Source organism: Phyllobates terribilis, unplaced genomic scaffold (genome assembly GCF_046119375.1).
Source record: "Phyllobates terribilis strain yellow unplaced genomic scaffold, ASM4611937v1 Scaffold_3__8_contigs__length_932513732, whole genome shotgun sequence".
Lineage (NCBI taxonomy): Eukaryota > Metazoa > Chordata > Amphibia > Anura > Dendrobatidae > Phyllobates > Phyllobates terribilis.
In genome coordinates, this window is record NW_027362763.1 from 878,677,036 (window position 1) to 878,692,786 (window position 15,751).

The following is a 15,751-nucleotide window of genomic DNA, read 5'->3' on the forward strand; positions in this document are numbered from 1 at the left end:
GTTTTTAGGCAGTTTTAGTATTTTCTTAATTTTTTTACCTTTAAAATTGACTTTATTTGTTGAAATATACCATAGACAAGGCATGCTTTTAGATTACATGCACACACTATGCTCTTACCTGTTCCTAGAATGCAACCTTGGAGTCAAAGGCTTGCAGCAATCTTCACTGGAAGAACTTTTAGATTTAAAGAAACTACTTACTTCTCTTCACAAGAATATAAACCTTAACCAACTAATCTACACTCTTCTCAAACTTGTTCCCACATTTAAGAAGTGAGCGGCTATCAAGACCACTTTTGATTTTAATTTTAGACAAAATATAAGTAAACAGAAAAAAAATCAAATAATATTGTTCAACAAAGAACACAATGAGAAAGCGACCTTACAGAAAGAAAGTTCAGCTGCATCTCCCTCCTCCCCCTCCCTTTCACTGTTCTACACCAAACAAGAGGTTGCAAGAACTATGGTTTCTAAAATTTCACAGCGATACTCCAGAAAGGTCATGAGTAATTACAAGCTGCTGGAATTGAGGAATATATGTACTATGTCTGTTCTCCTAATAAGAAAAATTACACAAATTGATACTGATTTACGCAAAAAGTATAAAGATTACAAATGTCATCCATTTTATGTGCATTTTCCAAGATAGCATGTTCACTTACATTTACAGAAGGTATTCTGGAAACTTTTGGGTTATAAGGATGAATATATTTTTTATTTTACTATGTAATTGCGATAGTATGAATTGTGTTTCTATATGTTCCTATAGTAAACAGCTTGTAGCCTTAAAAGGAACCTGTCACCAGGTTTTCCTAATATAAAGTACCTCCACGACCTTTAAGGCCGCTTTTACAGCATTCTAGTATGCTAAATATTTGTTCCTAATTCAACATGCAAGGCACAAAAAAGACCTTTTATTATACCCACATACAGTGCGGTCTGGTCCGATGGGCGTCTCTGGTCTTGATCTGGCGCCACCTATCTTCTGACGATCACTGTGCTACTTCCCTGCTTCGTGTGGATGACATGTCACACGTCATACGCACAGTACCCTCCATCGCGCCCCTGCACAGGCACACTTCTCTCTGCTTTGCCGAGGACAGAGCAATGTACTGCAGTACGCATGAAGGGCCAAAGATCCGGAAGTAAAGCCAGCACATGCATACTACAGTACTTTGCTCTGCCCGCAGGAGTGTGATTGGGAGACACTGGGTGGATGATGTAGGACAGGTCAACCAGATGAAGCAGAGAAGGAGGACGGTGATTGCAAGGAGAGAAGAGGCGGCAGATCAAAATCCAGCAATGCATAGCAGACCGGACCACACCATATGAGGGTAAATTAATAATAAAAGGTCCTTTTTGTGCTATGCAGAGGGGATTGGGAATTTATACAGCTTACTAGAATACTGTAAAAGAGGCCTTAAAGGTGGTGGCCATATTTAATATTGAGAAAACCTGGTGACAGGATCCCTTTAAATTATCAAGTCGTGGTTATATGTTTTGCACTATTAATTTTTACATATGCTTATAGTATTGTACCTTTTAATTCAATGCACTCTTTCTGACTGTTAAGACTACTTCAAATTTCTGAATATATGTAGTAAAAATAATCAGTAAATGCATTTATACTAGGACTACAGCACCACACACCTGACTCTTTAACCGCAGAAGACACGTTCATACGTCAATAACAAAAACAAGAAAGCAGAAACAATATGAAGAAAAACTTACTTAATGTAGTAGGGCACTTTGTTTAGTGAAACGGATCGTTGCCATGGAAGCTGAACTGAGGCTATGAGTAAGAAGAATAGAAGAATTATTAGACATAATGGATAAAACAAAAATAAAATACTATAAAATAACCTAAATAGGTAATAACATATATTTTTCGATTTCTTGATTATAATGAGGTTTATATGATCATCAAAAAAAATGTGAAAGACAATAAAACGTATCAAGAGAATTAACTTATAACAAATAAAATGTAAAATTATGCATTTCTATACAAAATTTAAAAAAATGTAACACTCCTCGCTGTCAGAGTAGTAAGATGTGCTTCCACGAGACTGCGGTTGTCACTCTGCATCAAGATTCCTTGTTGTTTCACTTTGCTTATATGATAGCGTCACTTACAGTGAGATGTGCTGCAGTGTGAACATTAGAACCACAGTTGTCCGTGTATAATAACTTGCTATTAGAGATGACAAAATCTGTTAGAGCCCAATACAATTTTTGCTAAATTGTAAAATACTCACCTCGCTGATCACCCGTCCCGCTGCCACAGCTCACCACATTCTCTTTGGCTCCTCTGACATCTTCACTCAGCACCTCCCTGGAGCAGAGTAGGATTCAGACATCACAATATACGTCGCTCAAAGCCTAGTTGATGCTGACTAGGTCTCAGGCAATGAGCGTTGTGATGACTGCGGCCATCTCAGCGCTGACAGCACCAGTACTGAGTGAAAATGATGATAAAGGACCCACTGAGGATTGCACATGAAGCTGCGGCAGCGAAACAGTCAAGTGGCAAGGTGATTATTTTTTTCCACCCCATGTTTATTATGCTTTGGGATCACAAGAGACCCCAGAAAATAATTAGTAACCTTCAATTTGAATTCGGCAGTTCCCTCAAATATGGCCAGGAAATTCGATACACATCGAAGATATTTGACGCAAATCAAACTTCCTGGCCAAATTTGAGCAAACTGCCAAATTTGAATGTTGGCTCATTACTAGGGTATCAGGTTTCGAAAAAACTATTTTAAATATTTTTAGGGGCAGTAAATGTAATAACGAGGGTGCCTTCCTTCCATACAGGGTCCTTCTCCACCAGCCAAAGTGAGGAACGACCAGAAAGAGAGTCATATTTGATTTGTAATGATTGTATTTTGATGCTGTAATGCACACGCCCGGACTGACTGGCGTGTGCGTGATTAGTGTTTCCACTGTGCCATGAACCGGAGAGTGCCTGGAGGGGTGTAACTAAGTATCTGCCCGATCCGACCAAGGTCGCACGACGGCATACGACGCCAGTGCACCAGGGAGGAACCGAGCAGAGGGACCAGGTGCCACTCCAGGTCAGACCCCGGACACGGCTGTTGACCCACACCGGGGAATACAGGAACAGGCAGGCTAGAGTGCAGGCTGGGTAGGGTCCAGTACAGACTGGGAGACCGGTTCAGAGCCGCAGATGCGGTAATCAAGCAGAGCAAAGCGAAACAGCAGGTGCGGTAGACAAGGCCGAGCAGAGCAAAACCGCAGACGCGGTGGACAAGGCCGAGCAGAGCAAAACTGCAGACGCGGTGGACAGGGCTGAGCAGAGCAAAACCGCAGACGCGGTAGACAAGGCTGAGCAGAGCGAACCCGCAGACACGGTAGACAAGGCTGAGCAGAGCGAAACCGCAGACGCGGTAGACAAGGCTGAGCAGAGCGTACCGCAGACGCGGTAAACAAGGCTGAGCAGAGCGAAACCGCAGACGCGGTAAACAAGGCTGAGCAGAGCGAAACCGCAGACGCGGTAAACAAGGCTGAGCAGAACGAAACCGCAGACGCGGTAAACAAGGCTGAGCAGAACGAAACCACAGACGCGGTAGACAAGGCTGAGCAGAGGTGGAGTACCAGGAACAGCACACAAGGAAGTCTCTCTCCACTTATTATCAGGTAGCACCGCAGAGGGTTCAGGAGACAACTGGAAGTCCTCCGCTGGGTTGGAGGGGTGCAGAGACTCGAGGGTAACCTCTGCTTCGGGATACATCTTGTCAAGCTCACAGGATGAAATGGGCGAGGTATCAGGTACAAGGTGTAGAAAAGTCACTGTCCCTTTGTTATCTGGTGGTACCCCTGAGGATTCAGGAAACAACTGGAGGTCCTCCGCCGGGTCGGAAGAGTGCAGAGACTCGGGGGTAACCTCTGCTTCGGAGTACACTAGGTTGGACTCACTGGACGAAGCTGGAGAGGTATCAGGTACAGAGTATAGGAAGGTCTCTGTCCATTCGCTACCAGGTAGCACCCCGAAGGGTTCAGGAGACAACTGGAGGTCCTCCGCCGGGTCGGAAGAGTGCAGAGACTCGGGGGTAACCTCTGCTTCGGAGTACACTAGGTCGGACTCACTGGACGAAGCGGGCGAGGTATCAGGTACCAGGTGTAGGGAAGTCTCTCTCCATTTGCCATCAAGTGGTATTCCGGAGGATTCAGGAGGCAACAGGGGGTCCTACGCCAGGTTGTAGAGGTGCAAGGACTAGGAGGTAATCACTGCTTCGGAGTACCCTTGGTCAGGCTCACCGAGTAAAGTGGGTGAAGTATCAGATACCGGGTGCAGGAAGTCCTCCTGTGTGGATTCTGGATGGGCAGCAGTCTCTTCAGGCAGGAGAACTGGTGCGCTACCCACGCACATTACCTGTCAGGGCTGCTCCGGGATACTGGGATGTGAAGCTTCAGCAGGGACTTCAAAGTTGGGGTTAGGAGGTCTTTGGGAGGACAGACCCTGGCGTGACGGCTTACCTCTACGCCTAGCACGTCTGGACTGCCTCTTGAGGTTGGGAGAAGTATTCCGGAGAGCATAGTCATCCTGTATGGATTCTGGGTGGGCAGTAGTCTCTTCGGGCAGGAGGACTAGTGCGCTACCCACACACATTACCCATCGGGGCAGCTCCGGGATATTGGAAAGTGAAGCTTCAGCAGGGGCTTCCGGGTTAGGGTCATCGAAGACCATTAGAAAGGCCACCAGGAAGGCCTGCAGGTCCAGGACGATAGGATCCTGTGCGTCCCATAGGGGGGTGATCCATTTCAAGGCATCACCCGCTAGGTAAGACATCATGAATCCCACCTTAACCCGATCGGTGGGAAAATAAAGAGGGTAGAACTTGAAGTGTAGCATGCATTGCTCCACAAATGCACGACTCTGTCTTGGATCCCCATAGTACCGTGGCGGATCCGCAGGAACGGGTGTAGAAAGCTCCATCTGGACGGGTGCGTAATTCGCCTGGAACTCAGCTAGTAGCAAAAAAAAAATAATAATAAATTTCTTCTAGATGCACATATTCGCTGGAAAAAGTCTCAAAGAGCGAAGGCCGTGGGGCTCAACGGGAACCATGGCCTGAGCATGCTGTAATGCACACGCCAGGACTGACTGGCGTGTGCGTGATTAGTGATTCCACTGTGCGATGAACCGGAGAGTGCCTCGAGGGACGTAACTAAGTATCTGCCTGATCCGACCAAGGTCGCACGACGGCATACGACGCCAGTGCACCAGGGAGGAACCGAGCAGAGGGACCAGGTGCCACTCCAGGTCAGACCCCGGACACGGCTGTTGACCCACACCGGGGAATACAGGAACAGGCAGGCTAGAGTGCAGGCTGGGTAGGGTCCAGTACAGACTGGGAGACGGGTTCAGAGCCGCAGATGCGGTAATCAAGCAGAGCAAAGCGAAACAGCAGGTGCGGTAGACAAGGCCGAGCAGAGCAAAACTGCAGACGCGGTGGACAAGGCCGAGCAGAGCAAAACCGCAGACGCGGTGGACAAGGCTGAGCAGAGCAAAACTGCAGACGCGGTAGACAGGGCTGAGCAGAGCAAAACCGCAGACGCGGTAGACAAGGCTGAGCAGAGCGAAACCGCAGACGCGGTAGACAAGGCTGAGCAGAGCGAAACCGAAGACGCGGTAGACAAGGCTGAGCAGAGCGAAACCGCAGACGCGGTAAACAAGGCTGAGCAGAGCGAAACCGCAGACGCGCTAGACAAGGCTGAGCAGAACGAAACCGCAGACGCGGTAGACAAGGCTGAGCAGATCGAAACCGCAGACGCGGTAGACAAGGCTGAGCAGAGCGAAACCGCAGACGTGGTAGACAAGGCTGAGCAGAGCGAAACCGCAGACGCGGTAGACAAGGCTGAGCAGAGCGAAACCGCAGACGCGGTAGACAGGGTTGAGCAGAGCGAAACCGCAGACGCGGTAGACAAGGCTGAGCAGAGCGAAACCGCAGACGCGGTAGACAAGGCTGAGCAGAGCGAAACCGCAGACGTGGTAGACAAGGCTGAGCAGAGCGAAACCGCAGACGCGGTAGACAAGGCTGAGCAGAGCAAAACCGCAGACGCGGTGGACAAGGCTGAGCAGAGCAAAACCACAGACGCGGTTGACAAGGCCGAGCAGAGCAAAACCGCAGACGCGGTGGACAGGGCTGAGCAGAGCAAAACCACAAGTGCGGTGGACAAGACTGAGCAGGCAGGAACCGCCAAAGCGGTAAGTAAGACAGGACGGAGATAAATCGCCGAAGCGGTAAACAAAGATAAAGCAAAGGGGACAGGGCTCTGTTCACACGGAACAGACTGGAAAAGAAAGGCAGAACCAGATACACACAAGGTACTTGCAAAGAAGTAGCGAAAGGACTCCAACTCACAAACGGAAGTACAATGACAACGAGTAGAAGTTAGGTGCAGGTTCAGACTCTACAGAAAAAGGGAGCAAACGGACATAAAGACAAAACAGGTAAGAAGCTAGGAGACAGTTCAGACAAGAACAGTTACTGCAACAAAATGCAGGAACGAGCCTAGGTAAAGCCAAGTGCTGGTTCAGACACTGCAGAAAAAGGGAACAAAAGGACATAAAGACAAAACAGGTAGGAAGCTAGGAGACAGTTCAGACAGGAACTGTACTGCAACAAATACAGGAGCGAGTCTGGGTATGCGGCCCCCAGAGGGCGAGACGAACAGGCTAGGAGCGTGTTCAGACAGGCCTGGAAATACAGCCTCCAGGAAGGCAGACAGACAGCTGGCTAGAGTACACAGACAGGACACAGTTCAGACACGGGAACTGATACCGCAAGGCAGAAAACATAGACAGGACCTGGCACATCAGTGACAAGAAGCCAACTGACAGAACAAGATGCTCAGGCGTGGATTCCAAGGAGGAGCTGGTTTAAATACCAGGTGACAGACAGCAATAGTCTGAGGACGCATTAGGGGTGTGTCTGCAGCAGCTACAAGAAACAGGAAGTTCAGCGGGCGTCGCCCTAAGCAGCCAGAGCAGAGCAAAGCAGACAGTATGGAAAGAAGCCAGAGTGGCAGTCTGGACTGGAAATCAAGTGCGCGCTCTTGCACAGTGGGAGATGGACCACTATGCAAGGACGCCGCCAGGTATGTTACAGATGCTATTGGATAAATTCTGAACATTACAATAAAGCAGTAGATGTATATATTTCAGCTCAATGTTATCAGTTGTAGATATATATATATATCGTCAAATTTACATCTGTAACTTACTGGACAAGAAGTGTTGGGATGCAGGGCCAAAATCTCGATGAGCTTCTTGAAGTTGTTTAAGACGTTCTTCAACTGCTGCCTAGAAAGACATCAAATAGAAATTATGAGCAAACAATGTATTCAATATATCTAAAGGGTACTTATTGTTTTATTTTTTATTTAATATCTAGCCTCACCCTAAGCAGATGGATGTTGGTCGGGGCTGAGACCCCAACCGGTCGCCCCAAAAGCTGCTCTACAGTGCACTCATCAGCAAACAGAAGCATTGAGCTCCAACATGAACGCACGCACAGAGCAATTTACAGGCTCAATAGAAAGTCTTTATTAACTTTTTATTGAGCCACTCTGTGCGCTTACTCATGTAGGAGCCCCATGCTTCTGTCTGCTGATCAGCGCACTACAGAGCAATTTTTGGAATGATCAGTGGGGGTCGCGTGACCTGGACCCTAACCCATCTGCTGAATATATTTTAAACGGAATATATATTAAATAAAACATAAAACAATAGTTAGAGATTTAGCATTTCTTAAAATTACAAACATACCATGATGCAGTAAGATATCCCAATGTGACTCGATCCTTAACTCTACAAATACAATGACTTTCATTGTCAAAAGAGTTAACTTTCTGCATGATTTCTTTCTTGTGTTTTAGCTTAAAGAAAGCTTACACTACAAGTATGCAGTCACTCTGTGACTGCAAACTTGTGAATCCTCACATCACGCGCATTACTCACTGTGAGGATTCTCCAGTACCGGCAGCGGTAGCGTGACTGCAAATATGTGATTTGGATACATGCAATCACAAGCCAACTAGATGGGCGTGGCCTCGCTCAATGTAAGTGTATTGAGCTAGATCAGACACAGTCTAGTTGGAATGTGGCCGGAAGTATACAAAATATTGCATACTTGCAGTTACATGACCACCTACTCCCAGCGTCGGCACTGGAGAAACGCCACAATGCGCGCGATGTGAGAATTCACAAGTCTGCAGTGACATAAAGTGACTGCATACTTGTAGACTAAGGCTGGACGCACCTATAAGACATGTTACATCTTGTCAATTAAATTCTGATAAGCTCTAAAACCACAAAGTCTACAATTCCCCTTTTTTAAGTAGAGGATTGAACAGACAGTCTAAATTCTGTAGAATAAATACAGAATGTACAGAACTGTCTATTGTATAATACATGTCATATTAGCTGGAGTTGATTGTCACACAGTCATAGTTTCCTTCATAGAGTCCCAAATTTGCTTAGTTCACCTCCCCCATCTTCCTATTATTTGAAAATGCCTGTGACTTTACAACTGAAATCCCTGTCCTCTGCGCAGTCAGCATCTCTTTGGGGACAAACTGTCCATCCCTGAAAACTGGATTTGTTTTAATCAACATTTTGCATGGGTGGCAATAAAGCAGATTTTTCTTCTGCCAAGTTCTGCAGCTCTCAATAACGGCAGCATGATTTATGGAGTTACAACACCGCTTACAAACTGCATCCAATATATGTATCACAGAGGTGCCAGGGAGCAACAGATAGATACGTAAAAATTACAAATTGAGAGTATCAAAGAAAAATAAAATCATATCCCGGTGGGATAATTTGCTTCTAGCTGTGGAAAGAACGCTGACAGAAACAATTTAGCCCACACAAGGTCAGGATCTGCATTATTGAATATGTACTGTAAGGTCTAAAACAATATAAAGTCACACAAAACTAATTATTAGACTCTGCACAAGTAATATATAAAGGAAAACTCTTGTGTATCATAAATTTTACATTGTGGTAAGTTCACATGTGGATTTTAAATACACATTTATCATATATACAGTACCTAGAAAGAGATTACACGGATGAACCGGGCTGATAATGGTTATTGACCCCCACCAACCACTAAAATCATGAAATACTTGGCAGTCAGTTTAACCCTTTGACCCTTTAATTTTTATGCCTTTAAACTAGAGAGATATGTCACACAAAATTGTTCATAAATAACATTTCCCACATGCCTACTTAACATCAGCACAATTTTTGAAACATAATTTTTTTTTGTTAGGAAGTTAAAAGGGTTAAAAGTTGACCAGCGATTTCTCATTTTTTCAACAAAATTTACAAAATCATTTTTTTAGGGACCACATCACATTTGAAGTGACTTTGGGAGGCCTGTATGACAGAAAAAACAACAAAAGTGCCAACATTATAAAAACTGCACCCATTATAGTCCTCAAAACTACATTCAAGAAGTTTATTAACCCTTCATGTGCTTCACAGGAATTAAAGCAATGTGAAATGAAAAAATTAACATTTTACTTTTTTTCCACAAAAAATGTTCTTTTAGCCCCATATTTTTTATTTTCACAAGGGTAACAGAATTAAATGGATCCCAAAATTAGTTGTGCAATTTCTCCTGAGTACGCAGATACCCCATATTTTGAACGCAAAAATGGCTGGAATTGAAAGCAGACGCCATGTCGTGTTTGGAGAGCCCCTGAGATGCTTGAAAAGTGGAAACCTCCACAAGGGACCCCATTTTGGAAACTAGACCACTCAAGGAACCTATCAAAAAGTGTGGTGAGCACCTTGAGCTCCTTGGTGCTTCACAGAAATTTATAATGTTAACACGTGAAAATAAAAAAAATCTCTTTCCACACAAATGTTCTTTTAGCCACAATTTTTTTTATTTTCACAAGGGTAACAGGAGAAAATGAACCTGTGCAATTTCTCCTGAGTAGGCAGATACCCCATATGGGGGGAAAACTACTGTTTCAGCCCATGGCAAAGCTTGAAATGGAAGGAGTGACGTTTTGGAACGCAAACTTTGATGGAATGGTCTGCGGGCGTCATGTCACGTTTGGAGAATCCCTGATGTGCCTAAATAGTGGAAACCCCTCACAAGTGACCCTATATTGGAATTGATCTAGTGTTTTCCTGGTATGTGAATTTTATAATGTGGTGGCATACGTGAGTTGCGTAGAGTGCATCAGATTGGCTTACGAGAGTTGTGCATCAGGTTGGCATACATCCATTGTGTAGAGTGAATCAGGTTGACATATGTGAGTTGTGTACAGTGCAATAGGTTGGGACCTGAGTTGCGTAGAGTTCATCGGGTTGGTATATGTGAGTTGTGTAAGTCAGAAATAAATTAAAAAGTCCATGGATAAATGGTAGACTCTGAAACGGTCTTTCTTACACAGACCAGGTTTGTCGGGGCAGGTGTCACACCGACAAATGGTGTCCTTTCGTATCCCCCTTCTGCAACACACTTTGCACCTTTTTGCAACCTTCCTCTCTTTCCAGTTTGAGAAATCGTACCGGGAAAATGTTGCCCTGGTACAACACGGGCAACTTCAGTTCTGGAAGTACTGGGGCCCGCTCTTTTCTGACTGCCAAATATTAGGGCCTTGATCATTATCTCCTGGAACTGAAGGGAGGTCCCAGTCTGGCCTGCACATCGTGATAGCATAAAAGCGTTATACAATGTCATCTGTACAATGTGCACAGCCAGTTTCTTGTAACACGCCTTATCTTTTCACATAGCACTATAGGGCTAAATGACTTGATCAGAAATATCAACTAAATTATGCTAATCGTAATTCTATGCAGTAGAAAAACCTGTGGTATAATTACTACAAGACTTTTCCATTATAAAATGCAATTTAATTATTTAAAAATCATACAATGTGATTTTCTGTTTTTTAGTTTTAGATTCTGTCTCTCACAGTTGAAGTGTACCTACGATAAAAATTATAGACCTCTCCATTCTTTATAGGTGGGAAAACTTGCATAATCGGCAGTGTATCAAATACTTATTTTCCACACTGTATACTTCCACTGCTAGGCAACTCCGCTAATCCGGACGTCAAAAAGAGAGGTGGCCTGATTCATTACGGTTTTTCATAGCTACTGGATTTTTTTAGCTTTTGGTCTTTTATGTCAGTTCTTTGGCAAAGTCTTGAATTCATGCTTTTTGTAGTCTACTTTATGTGTTCGCCTGTTTTTATTTTCATGTTCGCTATTATGGTTGTGATTTTTGTTTTTGTCTGATTCATTAACTGCAACTTTTTAAAAAGTTGCAACATTTTTGTGCGATTGTGTTTCAGTCCCCACCAAAGTCATTTATTTACACACTTTAAATGTTAAGAGTAGCGTATGACATTTTAACAGAACAATCAACCTTTTGCTCTAAAAAAAAAGAAAAAAAAGCACAAAAAGGTTAAAGGAGTTGTCCACTACTCAGGACAACCCCCTCTCAATTACAATAGTCTCCCTCACAAAATAAAAACATCTCATATTCAATACTGGTGCCCAGGGTCGGACTGGGGCATCGGGACACCAGAGAATTCTCCGGTGGGCCTCGAGCAGGACGCACGGGAGCCCGCTGGTTAACATGGCCGCTGGTGCACCTGCACCGAGGCCCGAAGGTGGAGGGGGACCCTTGCAGTGTGCCTGATGAGGGCAATCTGGCCAGCTTCTTGGACCTCAAGACTCCGAGGGGCCCATGGCCAGATTGCCCTCATAGTGTGCGTCGGGCAGGGAGCGACCCCTCGAGCTCCGCTGCTGACATGAGGAAAATGGTAGCGGAGCTGAGGGATCCGTCCTCTGCTTCCTGCCCGGCGCTTCCTCCCTGACACAGGCTTGCGCTGCTTGATGACGTCATCATGCAGCGTGCGCCTGTTTCAGGGAGAAAGATGCTGGGCAGGAAGCAGAGGACAATGCTGCAGGGGGAACGAGCAGAGAGGGTAAGTGTTGTTTTTTAACTAATACAATGGTGATGGAGGAGGTGGAGGAAGATGAGTGAGAGCAATGGTGATGGTGGAGGTTGGGGGAGATGAGGGAGAGCAATGGTGATGGAGGAGCTGCGGGAGATGAGGGAGAGTGATGGTGATGGAGGAGGTGGGGGGAGATCAGAGAGAGTAATGGAGATGGAGAAGGTGGGGGGAGAAGAGGGAGAGCATTGGTGATGGAGGAGGTTTGGGGAGATGAGGGAGAGCAATAGTGATGGAGAAGGTGCGGGGAGATGAGGGAGAGCAATTGTGATGGAGGAGGTTTGCGGAGATATGGCAATGGTGATGTAGGAGGCAGGGGAGATATGCATGGCATGGTGATGGAGGAGGTGGGGGGAGATATGGCATGGCAATGGTGATGGAGGAGGAGGGGGATATAAGGCAATGGTGATGGAGGAAGTGAAGGGAGATATGGCATGGCAATGGTGATGGAGGAAGAGGGGGAGATATGTCATGGCAATGGTGATGGAGGAGGTGGGGACAGATATGGCATGGCAATAGTGATGGATGAGGGGGGAGATATTCATGGCATGGTGATGGAGGAGGTGGGGGAGGTATGGCATGGCAATAGTGATGGATGAGGGGGAGGGGGAAGATATGAATGGCATGGTGATGGAGGAGGTGGGGGGAGATATGGCATGGCAATGGAGGAGGTGGGGGAGATATGGCATGGCAATGGTGATGGAGGAGGTGGGGGAGATATGACAATGATGGAGGAGGTGGGGGAGAGCAATGATGGAGAAGGTGGGGGAGAGCAATGATGGAGAAGGTGGGGGAGAGCAATGATGGAGAAGGTGGGGGAGAGCAATGATGGAGAAGGAGGGGGAGAGCAATGATGGAGAAGGAGGGGGAGAGCAATGATGGAGAAGGTGGTGGAGAGCAATGATGGAGTAGGAGGGGGAGAGCAATGATGGAGAAGGTGGGGGAGAGCAATGATGGGGATGGGGAAAGCAATGATGGAAGAGGTGGGGGGGAGCAATGATGGAGGAGGTGGGGGAGAGCAATGATGGAGGAGGTGGTGGAGAGCAATGATGGGGAATTATTTGGACTCTATATGCTGTTAATATCTGTTCTGGTCACGGTGTGGTGGTATTTCTGCCTTGTACAGTATGTGGTATTATTCGGTCACTATGTGGTGGTAATATGTGGTCTTGTCACAGGAGTTACTGTATTTCTCCCTTGTATGTAGTATTATTCGGTCACTATGTGGTGGTAATATATGGTCTGGTCATGGTGTGGTGGTATTTCTTCCTAGTATGTGGAATTATTTGGTCACTATATGCTGGTAATATTTGGTCTGGTCACGGTGTGGCGGTATTTTTCTCTTGCATGTGGTATTATTTGGTCGCTATATGCTGGAAATATGTAGTCCAGTAATGGTGTGGCGATATTTCTCCCTTGCGTGTGGTACTATTGGTGTTGGTATAGTGCATTGTGTTGTGTATTGCGGTCATTTGTTCTCTCTGATACTAATTAGGAGAAGATTCTTTATTTCCATTAGTGATTAAATACTTGAAACAAGATGCACTTACAGGGGTTCTCTGGGGAAAACAATCACCTCTCCACAGGATAAGTGATAAATTATTGATTAGTGGGGGTTGGAATGCTGGAACCTGCACCGATTGGTAGAATGTGGAGCTTTTATCCCCATTAGACTGGAGCTCATGTGCGACATGACCATTCATTCCCTCAGTGGCTGCTCTTGTTTTTTTCTGGAAGCCCCAAAGAGAATGAATGAGGCTACGGTCAGACGTTCCACATGCTGGTGCATTTTAAAATGGGGATAAACTTCCCAATTCTTCTGATAGGTGCTTTTTCCAATGATCGGACCCAAACGATCAATAAGTTATCACCTATTTTGTGGAGCCCATGGATCGGTGATAACTTGTTTTAACCAAAGAAACCCTTTAATGCAAATTACTGTAATTGTACATCCCAGTAATAGTATGTGCACAGTAGATGCGCAGGAGCCACCTGTGATTTACAGTCGACGCTCCACTATAATGTGGATATCGGCTAACAGTTATTTGCATATAGTTGTAGGGTGGGCCCCTAGAGTCAATTCCTCCTGTGGGGCGCAGGCACTCCAGTCCGACACTGCTGGTGCCGGTACTATTCCAGCGTTGTTGGTGCTGGGTCTCCTTGGGCTTGTGTGATGTTGTTATGTCCATGAGCCCTGCAGCCAATCAGCAATAAAGTAAAGCAGTACAGAAATTTCTGTGTGTGCTGCAAAAAAATCTGAGCTGCAAATAAAAATTTACCAATCTCAAGATTTCATTTTAGTTATAAGGGCTGGAAAAAAAGGGAGCACTTCACAATTAAAATAAATTATAAAAAAAATTAGTGGAACAAAAGACATCAATATCAATGCAAACTTTACAAAAGCCGAGAGCCATGAAAATGTCTAATTTCTATTTTACATGTAAAGACAGGTTTACCTGTAGGAGTTTCCACCTGATGTTCAGGTCATCCAGCTGGCAAGTGTTTTTTGCAGATGGCTGAATGTCTAGAGCCGAGAGCTGACTAGCCACATCATTTACTGTCTTCACCTTCGAGCTGATGGGTGCAATTTCTTCTCCAAATGCCTGTCAAATAATAAAGTACAAAATAGTTAACACTCCAGTCAGCACTATGAAGCGGTGCCCTGCGCAGAGTACACGGGAAGGTGAGTGCAGACTTTACAGGAGGAACTTTTTCTGTGTGCAGAGCTGTGTAAGGATTGATAAGAATTATGAATGAAGTATTTCACACACATCAAATGTCAGAGTGAAATATATACTTTACAAAATCATAACTAAAATCATGGGAACCTTGTCCATATGCCTTAATAGGCAATACGAGTAGAGGATGTTTTCAATGAAAGAACTACCAGTTATATGCTATAAAAAGGCAGATTTAAAGCCCCCATACACATTGGATTAAAGTGAGCCTAACCCACTTATTTTATTAAGATTGATTAGCCATATATGTGCATAATAATGATGTTGTGCGAGAGAAAGATGGGCATAAGCAGAAACATATTCTGTTTTCCCTATTGAAAACATATCCATGCTCAATAAAGTCAAACATGAAGGTGTATGGGGAGGTCTAAAAGCAGTTTACTCTGCTTTCCCAGTTAAAAACATGCATGTTTAATAAAGCTGTGCATGCATGTTTAAAAAGAGCTGTCCGAGTGACTGCAGACTTCTGAATCCTTACAGTAAGCGCACCAAACGCTGTCAGGATTCTCTGTGTTGCATGCAGTCATGTGACTGCAGCAAATATGTGATTTGCATTTTTCCGGCCACATTAAGACTAGACATGCTTGCCCTCACTCAATTCACATATATTAAACACGTCTAGTTGGCACCGCATCCATGCAAATGGCACTAGCAATACCAGAGAATCCTAAAGCTGCAAGGATTCAGTGACTGCAGACTTTCACAAGACTGTACAACCCCTTTAAATTCTTCACCCCACAAACATGTTTTCACCTTCATGACCAAATTTTACAATTCTGACCAGTGTCACTTAATGTTATAATAACTCTGGAACGCTTCAACGGATCCCACTGATTCTAAGATTTTTTTTGTGATATATTGTACTTCATGATAGTGGTAAAATTTGTTTTATATGACTAGCGTTTATTTGTGAAAATATTGGAAATTTGGTGAAAATTTTGCAATTTTAAATTTTTCAATTTTTATGCCGTTAAACCAGAGAGTTATGTCACATAAAA

At 44.8% G+C, this 15,751-nt stretch overlaps 1 protein-coding gene across 6 annotated transcripts in view; it reads right to left on the reverse strand.

Annotated features, from left to right (window-relative positions):
* Positions 1 to 15,751, reverse strand: part of UTRN (utrophin) — a 768,906-nt gene that overhangs the window by 160,962 nt on the left and 592,193 nt on the right. For all 6 annotated transcript variants that reach the window (XM_073672652.1, XM_073672651.1, XM_073672650.1 and 3 more), the window contains 3 exons: positions 14,472 to 14,618; positions 7,252 to 7,330; positions 1,732 to 1,792 (listed from right to left, as the gene is read on the reverse strand). In XM_073672652.1, coding sequence (XP_073528753.1) covers positions 1,732 to 1,792; positions 7,252 to 7,330; positions 14,472 to 14,618 — 287 coding nt within the window. The remainder of the gene's footprint in view (positions 1 to 1,731; positions 1,793 to 7,251; positions 7,331 to 14,471; positions 14,619 to 15,751) is intronic.